This window comes from Gymnogyps californianus, chromosome 2 (assembly GCF_018139145.2).
Source record: "Gymnogyps californianus isolate 813 chromosome 2, ASM1813914v2, whole genome shotgun sequence".
NCBI lineage: Eukaryota > Metazoa > Chordata > Aves > Accipitriformes > Cathartidae > Gymnogyps > Gymnogyps californianus.
In genome coordinates this window covers 136178609-136190902 of record NC_059472.1, presented here as the reverse complement: position 1 = coordinate 136190902, position 12294 = coordinate 136178609, and the positions used below count along the sequence as shown (strand labels likewise).

The window sequence follows — 12294 nt, the reverse complement described above, 5'->3', positions numbered from 1 at the left end:
TAATGTATATTGTTTAGTTGCATAAGGCACATTTCTTAGCTAAAACATTTGTAATCTGCTGTGTATATTGTTTTACGTGCCTAAAGAGAACTAGTTATACACAAAAGATTTTTGAACATTTATGTTCTTGTAGAATAAAATGTCAGACCAACCCAAACCCAAATCAGATACACGTTTCCTCCACCAAAATATATAGCCATTTATATTTTAAAATAAGAGGTCAAGTGAATTTGACTTATGATGGTATTTTATATTAGGTGTATATAAACAAATTTACTCTATGAGTACAAAAATTCTACATATATTTTCTATATACTGAATTATCTCTCTAGATATATTCTATATTTATATAAATAGAATTTATGCTTAAATGATTTTGTCCTAAAAAGTTATAAGCATCTTCACTAGACAAAAGAAAAGCCAAATTCATTCATAGGAGAAAAGAAACAAAAAGTCAGTTGTTCCAAACTTTTTATCATGATGACCAATTTGTCCCAGAATGCTGAACAATGAAGTTGAAAATCGAACACAAGGAAACATATCCAATTTTAAATTTTATTTCTTTCACTTCTTGTCTTCAATATTATACCAGACTCTCCCTCTTTGAAATAAACTGGTTACTATGGAGACAGTGATAACTGCCATATAGTAATGCTCACACCGTAATCAGGATACCTTATGTTTTACAGTTTATTCCATAATTTTCTTTTTATTCCACAATTAACAGTTTTAATTATAATTTTCAAAACCAATGTTAGAAATTAAGTAAAAAATAATTCATTGTAAAACTCACGTAAACAATAGGAGAATCAAAATCATCATACATTATGAAATAAATAAATATTTATTAAATAGTAGGCTTTTATTGGTTGATTTGTCATTACCCAAGGCTATATCTATTTTGGTGGGAAACAGAAAAATCTGATTACTTTTCTACAAACATAAATACTAATTAGAACATCCTATGTGTTCATCAATAAACAAAGCAAAGCAAAGGAAGGCATGAAATGAAGAAGCCAAAATGTATGTTAGCATTTTTCTGTTTCTGCCTTACAAAGGGGCGGGGGGAGAGAAGCTGTATCACAAGGAGAGACCAATCTTTTTTTCTTCACTACTCACTCATCTCATTCCAATATCCAGTTTTTAACCTGGTTATGATCTAATTCTGTACTCTTGGTAGGCTAGGATTCAATTGAGTTAAAGATTTTTAAACTCACTGCCAGTCAACCTTATCATGAACTTTCATTATGTGCATGTAATTAATTGGGTCCAATGAACAATATCAGCACTGAGTTATAGACTTTTCCCCCCCACCATATAATTAGAATATAATTACCCACAGGATATCAGAATGATGCAAAACCTTTCCTCTAAATGTGCCCTCATTAGGAAACAAGTCTCAATGTACATTTATTCAATCAGTATGAATTAATTAAAACGTTACCGAAATAAAAGAGAGTAACATTAAAGTGTATCTGACATCTATTAAAAGACTATCACTTGAGATCTGCACACACAGTTTATAACAAAACTCATTTAACTTGAACAAAAAACTTCACTGTACAACAAGCCTTAAATACGGTAAACAGAAAAGCAAAAAGGTCTAGTTTTAAAGTTGACAGACTACATTTTACTAAAACATTTAGAAGTATTGTAGTGAGATACGAAAAATCTTTATATGGCACCGAATCTAGACAGATATGCGGTTCTTTCATGACATACGCAGTATCAACTGCATGAGTTTCCCCATGGTTTCTTTTTCAGCTGAGAATGCCCTTTATCATATTTAGGTATAACATTTGACAAGTTCCATTTTGTGCAGTTTTGAAGATGGGAGCCCTCTTTCTTAATTTAGACCAGCCACCTAACTTTCAGATGACAAGGCATTTAAGTACTCTCTCCAGCCATTAAGAGAAGGGACAGTATGAGAGGATCATGCCAGTCACTCTATTTTAGAGGAATCTCTCTTGTGTCTAAAGAGACCGTAAATGAGTAATTTAGAACGGTCACCTGAGCTGAGATGGCTGTGTTTAGGGGGAAGAGAAATGTCACCCTTTGTGATATTACAATCAGGAAGGGTAGCTTGTTTATTTATTCTTCACAGTTGCAGCAGTGATTTTGAACGTCAATGGATACCTAGGAAATGGAAAAACTGAGAGGATATGGACCTGAACAACAAATTGCAGCTGAGAGACTAGTTTGGTAGCTCTGGTCTAACACATGGCGCTGTGAAATGTAATTTATGAAAAAATTCTCTTTATCTCTGCAGAAAGAGTCAAGGCTGGACTTCACAAGAACTGAAGAAATGAGACGTGTTGGATGAGAAAGGTAAAAATATGAATGTCCTTAGTTCCGCAAAAGAGAAAAGATGAGCAGGGATTTAGCCTGTACTCTTGAAGGAAAACTTATGAGAAGGCATCTTGGTCTGAGATGAACTCTGACAGTTTTCTGGAAGAAGTCTGGACTTCCGAAGTTACAGATGGAAGGGAGGGCCAAAACTTTTGGGAGATCAAAGATACAAGATTTTTCAACTTGCTATTTTCCCACAACTCTTATAACTTATTCTATGGGAGAAGGAGATATGTTCTTCTCTGATACCTCAAAATACTCAAGGATAAACCTGGTACAGAAAGTATTGTGGTTATCTGCTTTTCTTTACCATCCACATACATGTAGCATTGCAAGAATATTATTGCTCAGCTGATCATTGAAGCTAAATGCATGTCCTAGGTGAAAGATCTTTCCACTGTCAGGTATATCAGATTTGATAAGTCTGAACACGTAATTTCTATTAACAGAGACACTTACTATTGTATATTTAGACAATTTTGACATGGATATATTCACTGGTTTTGCTGTCATTATTGAGAGTGCTGGTTTCACATACACTGAAGTATTATGTTTCTCAAAAGGAATCCCCGTAACAGGAAATGGGAGAAACTAATTAAAAAATTACTAACATAAATAATATGTACACTGTAATCAATCGTTTCTACGAGGAATACCTATTAGCTAGGTCACTGATGTATTATTTGTAACGTTAAGTATACTCAGGAATTTAATGCATTTTTGGAAGAAACTACTAGATGAACAAATATACTATGAAATTATAAAGTTCCTATTAAATCATAGTAAAATACATTTTCCATTCCTAACAATATACATTGTGCTGAAATACATGTTTTATGTTACATTATTAGTATGTACTACTGAAACATGATTCTGATACAGGAAAACATATTTACTTCTGCTTATGCCTTCAAAATTTGCAGATAAAACAAACCTATTCAAGGGTGATTTGACTCTGGAGTGGTTTTATATATCCTCTAAACAACTTAACTAAACTCCAATTGTGGAATAAAAATCTTAATTCCTCTATCCCTCTTCCTCTCCTGAAAAGAAAATGGAGTTACACAAATATAATTGAAGATGAAATTTCATGCTGAGGCTTTATTCAGTTTATAAGAATGGTAAACAATAAATAACAATAAAATGAAAATAGTCCAATAACAAAATCATAATTTCTACATGTTAACTTTTAAAGTATGACCTAAAATCCTGAAAATTAAATAATGTAATGCAGAATGTAATCATCCAACAAACTTAAAATATTTTACAATTATTATTCAGAACTTGTCCAGCTAATATCAAAATACTATTACAGACAAACTACAAAACTACTCCTACAACTTTTCAAAAATATTAAAAAATATTTCATAAATATTAAAGCCAGCTTTCCATTGCTTTACCTTCATTGACAGCAATGGAATAGTCCCAGTTTACTCAAGTAGAGGGCCAAAGTCTAGCATCCATCCCTTAACAGATTTATAAACAGACAGCCAAAAGGATTAATCAGAAAACAAGTAATTTACAATAGGTATGAATATTATTCTTAATGATCAGAAACAAGTTTAAGATTAGAAGGTGTATTTTCTTGTTTTTCCTCCCTGCAATAAATCATTCTTTCTTAAGGTCAAGCATTTCTTACTCTTATTATGAAATATATTTAAAGAGGACCACCCATCTGTTCTGTTATGAATATGATGCTGCTATAACTTCCATCAGCATAAAACATCCAATTTAATATACGAATACATAAGTTAATTCCTAAGCTCTTTTTTCACGATAAACTGGTCAGCTCTTTTCTATACAACCTACACATAGCATGCATTTTTATTTTCATTGAATTGAGTTATTGTTTTTGTGGACAGAGAAATTTACTGTCCACGACTGCAGAATAAAATATACCATAATGTTGATGCATAGCTTACTGCAAGACCAGTGTCATCATTCTAGGTAACCTCCGGCTTAGATCAGAGACCTCAGCATTGCAGATATACAATATGCATCCCAAGCAAAAACTGTCCATAAGAATAACTTCATTATTCTGGGAAGTTGGATCTATAAAAGATGTAAAATGTAGAAGTGTTCTGCCTATACAGTTTCTGGTAAGTACAGTCTGAGTAAGTGATAAAACCTGAGTCAGCTTCAGTTATAATATGCCCTACAGAAAGTTCATTCTCACATGAAGAAAATGCAATATGCAGGGGATAAAGCACGCTTGTGCCTATAAACTCATCAGCCAGGATTACCCATTCTGTTTAAGGTTCACACAGTTCTGTGAATTTAACAAACACTCTGGCAGTCAGTCCCAGCATCATTTTAGCCGTTACTTATGCCAGAGGATTACATCTGAAATAAACATACGGACAACTCACCAATACTACTGGGCAGATTGATGTGGGTGGTAAAATATGGTCCTTGAGAGGTCCACAGTCACATTCAGGTTTTAGATGTGAAGCACATTTGTTATGCAACTACAGAAAGACAGAAAATGAAGATTCAACTTAGACATTTTAATACTACAGTCTAAGACAATGGGCATCCTAGAGTTTAATTACTCTAAACTAGAGTACTACCAGGAAAATGAAGCACACTGCAGTGGGAAGCCTCTTAGGATTGACAAAACCAATGAATTTATACTGAAGCAAAGAACAGTGGATCAAAATATTTTCCAGTTTGGAAGTTGCACACGTGGTCCAGCGCACAAAACGAGAACATTGCATGGCACTACAGTAACATCAGCACAGTGTTATTGGTGATCAAAACCTTCACTTCAGAAGACAGCTTCTTCCACTGAGCCAGGAATTTCTGTTCTACTACTAGTGGGCAGTCCGGGGTAATTCAGGGCAGCCTTTGGCAGTACTGGTATAACTCTGCTTCCTACCTGAAGCTGATAAAGTCACTATTGATTCAATCGTGACGATGCAATATCTATGAAAATATCTATGAAATATAAGAGAACAATGTAGGAATATTTAAGAGCTTTAAGCTCTACTGGGGAAATTTTGGTCTTGATTGAATCAATGTTCAGGTTTCCACTGACTGCTGAGGAACCGGAATTACTCTCCTTTTTCTGCTTTATTCTTAGCATTCATCAAGTTTTCCTGAAAGCAATGAGAACAGTTCTACTCCGAAAACATGGAAATATCCTCAGGTCTGTTGACTGAAAGAGCATTGGCTTACTTCTGTATTGTTAAAAAGGTGGAAGGGAAAAATACGTATATAACATCAACATAAAATGCCAACAAATAATTATATATTTATTGAAATATTTTGCATTAGCAATCAAGAGTTCTTGTTGCTATTTTAGGATTTATCTCAATTCAAATGCCTCTAAATAGAATATTTCAACATATATATCCAGTCACACAGTACAAAGGCACAGAGTTGTGTGCCTGGATCATGCAAAGCATTTACAGTTAATTGGTATACTTAATATTATTAGAGATAGCCACAATAAAATACAACTTCATATTGTGAAATTTGGTGAAAGTTTATTATTTTGGACTCTATGATCTTAAAGATCTTTTCCAACCTAAATGATTCTATGATTCTATTTCTGCATTGATTCAATAAATTGCATTAAGTTCTTCAGGTAACATGCATTTCCCATAGAGATAAGTATTTTACTTTTTGAGAAGATATGTATATTTGCATTAAAGAAAAATAATCAGGATAAATATCAGAAATTTTGAAGTAAAAATCTTATTTAACATGTGATTCAACTAGTATAACAGGTAGCATACAGCATCAGTTCAATAGGTTCAATAGCTGTTATAAAATCTGTAGTTCAATGTCTGCATCTGTAAATCACATTTTTCCAATGACTGATTCATTTTCCCTCAGATGATTTAACTATGTCAGTATGAACTCTATTAAAATTACAATAAAACTGTACCAGTTGCTGATGTATATAAGCTTTACTGGTAATGTGGTCTTCATAAAGTTATCTGGTACAGTTAATGTTGACATAACATTTCTGAATTTTGAACTGAATGGCACTTAATATTAGCCTTGTCCATATTCATTTATACCGCAAAGTTACCTTTTCAGGCAGTTACTTAGCAACAGAAAATAAAAGTCTAACGAGTTTCGATTTACTCTGAGTATTAAAGCCTTATTGTGAGGGTATTTTGGTAGCCCTGTAATCTAAATCATTTGTCATGCTAATTCTCTGCCTCAGTGGTAAGGCTACTTGTACCATAATTAATGCACACCAGGCCATGTTACATCAAATAAAAGTATCTTCACACATTCAGTGGTAATTAGCAGCTTTGCTACTCAGTGGCACGCAAACTTATCTATGAAAAAAATAGCTTAATCTTCTTATTAGTCTTTGCTGATCTTTGACAACAGAATTGGCGCATAGCAGACAACAGAAATGGTAGAAGATACGTAGCTTTAATGAAAATAACACTTTCACACAATGAAATAAAATAATATGCATCTCTTATCAAAAAAATGTTTTAGCAGATTTTAAATACATTTCCCAAAAGTTCCCTTACCCCCAACCTAGCTCCTGTACAATATTACCTCCCTCACAACCAGATGCCTGCAAAGTAGGAAAAACCATATTTGCTGAAGAGAAAACGAGGAAAAAAACATTTACAGGACCGTGGTAGAGAACTACAGAATATATGGAAGAGGGAAACGTAGGCCTGGCTGAGAACTCAGTATAACAAGCCTCCTTAGTGAAAAACATCTCTAAATTTTGGGATTTGATTCAGTTATTTGACATTAGGAGTGACCCTATTAAGTTGTAAGAAGGAGAGATACTTAAAATGCATGAAAGAGGCTCAGAACTAGTTGTGTAATAACAGGCATCTTCTTACGTTACAAAAATATGTCAGCAACAAGTCCTAAATGTGTTGTTGTACAAGGAGTTGAAAATGTATGAAGGATATGATGATAATTATACAACTTCAGAATATACATTCAAAAATCATGCATCTGTTAGAAATTTAAAACACTGTTTTTTCAGTAATAAAGTTATTAATATTAGCAAAGAAAAGTATTGCAATAGAATATATAGAATACACAGAATTGCAAGAAAAATGAATAGGAGATTCAAACCCAAATAACTTTTTAACAAAGCATTTCTAAAACTTTAAAAATACTCATTTTTCACCTATATGTCTAACTTACACCTGAAGCCATAAAAATTAAATAAAAACATTAATAAAGTTATTTTGAAAATACAACATTAACAGAAAATAAAAATCTTTCGATTACTGATGGAAATACAATTGCAAAATTGTAAACCTCAGGGCCAACATTTTTAATTTTGGCTGTCAAAAAACTTAGGCCCATTTTTAATTGGAATTTTGATAGATATTTAAGCATTTAAATATGCACACAAACACCTAAGATATTTTCAAAAGAATTTAGCCTCTTCCTTCACAGTGATTTAAATGATAAATCATTCCTTGGTATTTCCTCAGTGAATATCAGCTCTTATGGAAGTCCTCTAAATCTTGATGTGTATCTTCAAGAAGTAAAAGGCCTTTACAATTCTGGTCCAGATTCACATGAAATAATGGGAAAATAATTTTTCTGACAACCTACAGAATTTGCAACTTCCTCTGACTTTAAGAGGAAGCCTTACATAATATGTATTTCTTTAATGATCTATACATATTATACAGATGTAAACACTTCTATATCTAGAGCGGAACACTCCTATTTATCTATCTAAACACAGATAGCCATTGCCTAAATTTAATTATTTGCATGCAAAAATTTTGGATTGGGTGTTTTACTCTCTACATAAATTATCCAAATTTTGACAGCAATCTGGACTACATATTTGCTTTCTTCTAAAACATTGGTTTTTAAGTAATCATAACAGCTTATCACTGAAAGTATCCTGGATCTATTTTCTTTGATGATGTTTTGTATTTTGTATTCTTGTGTTAAGAAAATATGTCACAAAACATCCAAACTTGAATGTTGAAAACAAACATTCACTAATGCCTCAGTTTCATATCATTATTTAAAACACTGAACAAACAACTGCTGTTCCATAATAATAACAATAATAATGATATCAGCAAAAAAGCAAAAACTCTAGAAGAAGGCTGAACCTCTCCCCACTTAGATTTAAATCCTGTCCTGGCTAGGAACAGAAATACTGGCATTGCTTCTTCTAGCATGAAGATCTCACTTATAAGGGCAGTGTTCCTTGAATGTCATTAGTTCCAGTTATTGGCTCCTGCTGAATAAGGAGTGCACAAAAGTTGTATATATTAGACTTGGTGCACAGATTAGTATATTATCAAGATGTCTCTGCTATTATTCCCAGACACTTGAAATCACTGTATCCTACCAGATGTCCTCAATTTCATTTGCCTGTCAGTACACCACAAATTAGGATTTTGCTCTAGTGTCACAGTGATCTTGACTTTCCCCAGTACTGAAAACTCTTTTCTAATCTTTCTGTAACATAGATTGGGAATTCTGTTCTTTAGAGTGACATATATTATTTCCATTTGTATAGTCTTGAAGCAGAGTATACCTTTAAGCGTATTTGCTTGCAACAATTAAGGACTCCTATGAATATTCTGCATGTACTGTTTCTTAAACACACACTATCCATTCCTGATGACAAAACTGAATGAGACCTTTTAAATTATGAGGCTATAAAAAAAGATATGCAGATTTCTGTCTCTCTAACCTGTGCTAAAGGTTTTACTATATTATACTCACTGTGATCTGACACCAAACACAGTGAAGTCCAGTCAAGCCTTGGTAACATTTTATAGTTTTGTGACACTTATCACATTTTGTTGGACAATTTCCTTCTACCCAGAAATGGTGCATAACCTGCAAAAGAAAAGTGTGGATATACATAAGAGTTACTGAATTAACAGGTACATGGCAAAGTTAACGCTACCCCATACTTACGTCAGTATTCTTTTTGGACTTCACATATGTTTTGATGCAAGATGCAGGAGCTCTTGAGACACAGCGTTCATGGACTGTATACTTGCAAACTGAAAAAAGAAAGACATTAATAGATGTTGAGGCAATGGTGTTTCTGACTACTTTTTTATGAAACAAATAACGTTACCAGCATGCCATCTCAATATAATCAATCCAATCAGTCAACGAAAACTCAAACTAGACTGTTTTTTCTATGGAATACAAAAGGCCAATTAGAACAGGAAATATTATGCAAGTGAGAAATCCAAGAATGCACTATCATTGCATAACAGGAAATGCTTAATTAAATCAGAGCTCACTAAATTTTTTCACAATAATTCCCAAATGACAAAAATATTAAAGACAAATTGATGACTGCCAAATGGTTTGGTGTCATTTGCTAGTAGAAAGAAATCTATATTTTACAAACTATAGGCATGAGAGCAGCTGGCAAGCACAAAAATAAAAGCCAATGAATTTACGTTGTTCCTTCTATTGATTTATAAATCTTAAATGGCTGACTAGTCCATTTACAGATAGTAATTGTTTTCATGCATTCCATGTAATCACCCCAACTTTAACTCTTACTTTCCCAAATACCAACTCCTGAGAAGCTTTTTTTTCCTAACCCCTCCACACCAGTTTTAGGTAACTACTATTGTTGATCAGGTCTGTAAAGATCACACTAGCTGCATTTGGAAAACATACAAATGTCAGGGTACAATGCAAACCTCTCCTGACTTCAACTATACAACTGTGCCTAGATGAGGAAATAATGCTACAGCTTATACCTGCATTCAATAGAGTCAACTATTAAAAACTGAGAATGAATTTCTCCCTGCATGGTATATGTCTCACGCTTTTGACCTCGAGAGCAATTAAGCACAAAGTACTTCTAAACACCTTGCTTGCACCTATTACACAAACCCAGTGGGAGGTGCAGCCATTAATCAGACAAACTGCAGGGAGTAACATTGTTGATTGGACCATGGAGGGATGGTGAGGCCCCCTGCAGTTTCCTTTTTTTTTTTCCTCCCACACAATCTAAAATGCAAATAATGAAATCTATAGCAGTGCTTTGAAAATATACTGGAGAAGAAGCTTAGCGAGACAAGGAAATAGTGTAATAGTTTTGTAAGTAGACTCATGTCCCTTTCTGCATGAAGTAACTGAAAGGAGCATGTGGATGTTCTTCAGATACTCTGGAACCACTGTTCTCACCAAATAAATGCCAAGTACAATAACAAATAAATTTTAAAGAGGTACATAGCAGAGAAAATTACAGCTCTTGTAAGGCTGGTCTTTTTGGGGCAGTTTATGTAACTCATCTACACATTTCTGATAACTACTGAAGAAGATGATCTACATTATTTGCTCAATAGAATTTTCTCTTTCAAACATATATGGGTCTCATATTTCCTCACAAGTACTAAATTTGCATCAGTCTGACATAAAAGCATATTAAAGAATGTAACACTTCAAGATCTAATAGTCAATTCAGCATTTTATATATATATTCCAGTTACTGTCATTAGCATTTATCAATCTGAAGTTATGCAATTTCTATTTGTTTGAATTTTAATAAATGTATCTCTCCCATTCCATAGTAATGTGAATGAAATTATACAATGTGAAAACTCATATGTGGAGGCTTTACATCTGAATTATGTTTTAAAGAGATCTGTGGCCCACAGAGGACAGAGCAATGGTCAACTCCAAAACCCTCATTCATTCAGACTAATCTCAAATTAAATCAATAGAACTGTACAGGCAGAAAGGTCCTGATCAGCTGTGATGGGCTATCTTTCATACCAAAAATGGAGAAAGTAAGTTACACTAAGAAACTGATTAATTTATCAAAAAGAACAATGAAAGGTGACTTGATACCATCACGAGAAGAATATAGTGGGTACTAAAGATCTCATTAATCTAATTGAGCAGGGCATAACACGGACCAATCATTGCAACCGTCTACCAGACATATTCAAATCAGAAAATAGGTCTTAAAAAAAGATGATTAATCATTGGAACACACCACAAAAGAAAGATATGGATCATCCATCTCTTGAAACATTCAAACAGAGACGAGGTATCTTTCGGCAAGATTTGGTTTCTCAAGATACAGGTTATGAGCTGGTCAAACACAGATTATTAGGAGATACATAGATATAACTCAAGGAATTGAACTGTAGTAACTGCATCTAATAGTCTCATGAAGGTCAAATTAGATGCAGTAGTTTTTCTGTGTTCCTTTATCTTAAAATCTGTAATCAGTTAATATGTGAAAGGATGGCAAGACTGAGATTTATGATTACAAACCAAGTAAACATACAAAACTTTACAAGTGTTACAGAAACTTGATTTCTGGGAAACTGGGATTTTGACCTTCACAATTAAAAAAACAAGAATTCTGTGCAAAATTTGAATAAACAAATTAATAAATTATTAAACAAATTATTAATAAATATAAAAGAGGAATAACAAAAATATAAGGTTGAAACTTAAGCATGATACTTGCTAAGAGAAAAGGGAAAAAAAAAAAAAAAGAGGCAGACTCCAAAGGGAACTAACACTGAGAGCTATTATAATACACAAAACTCCCTCAAACAACAGCTTTGAAAGCCCAATATCCTGAAAAATGAAAAATGGAACCTTGAGCTCTCAAGCATAGAAGACAAAGGGGGAGACACCATTGTGTTGGCAATGGTTTTGTACTGGGAAGCTACTAGTTCTTTGTTATGCATCCAGCGCAACATTTCTAGGAATAGACATGTATGCAAATGGACACTGAAATGCTTATACTCACAAGAACAGCAGAGACCTTGCTTGCCTACTCCGATTAGCATGTTCAAACAAAGATTACAGTAGGCAGGCTTGTTAAAGTGTTTCAGTCTCCATACATGCTGCCCATCATCTTTCACATTCTGCACAGGACATAAAAGAAACAGATTTCACTTAATAAAATAAACAATGAAATATGTAAGTGCCAATAAAAATTGGAGATTGACTCAAGAACGTAAAAGACAAGCT

General features: G+C 33.5%; 1 protein-coding gene across 12 annotated transcripts in view; it reads right to left on the bottom strand.

Moving 5' to 3' along the window:
* Positions 1 to 12294, bottom strand: part of DGKB (diacylglycerol kinase beta) — a 334240-nt gene that overhangs the window by 240717 nt on the left and 81229 nt on the right. For 10 of the 12 annotated variants that reach the window (XM_050891901.1, XM_050891903.1, XM_050891907.1 and 7 more), the window contains 4 exons: positions 12071 to 12188; positions 9247 to 9335; positions 9049 to 9165; positions 4719 to 4817 (listed from right to left, as the gene is read on the bottom strand). In XM_050891901.1, coding sequence (XP_050747858.1) covers positions 4719 to 4817; positions 9049 to 9165; positions 9247 to 9335; positions 12071 to 12188 — 423 coding nt within the window. Of the gene's footprint in view, positions 1 to 2532; positions 2536 to 4718; positions 4818 to 9048; positions 9166 to 9246; positions 9336 to 12070; positions 12189 to 12294 lie in introns of all 12 variants that reach the window. The other 2 variants (XM_050891909.1, XM_050891911.1) reach the window with 1 other exon arrangement.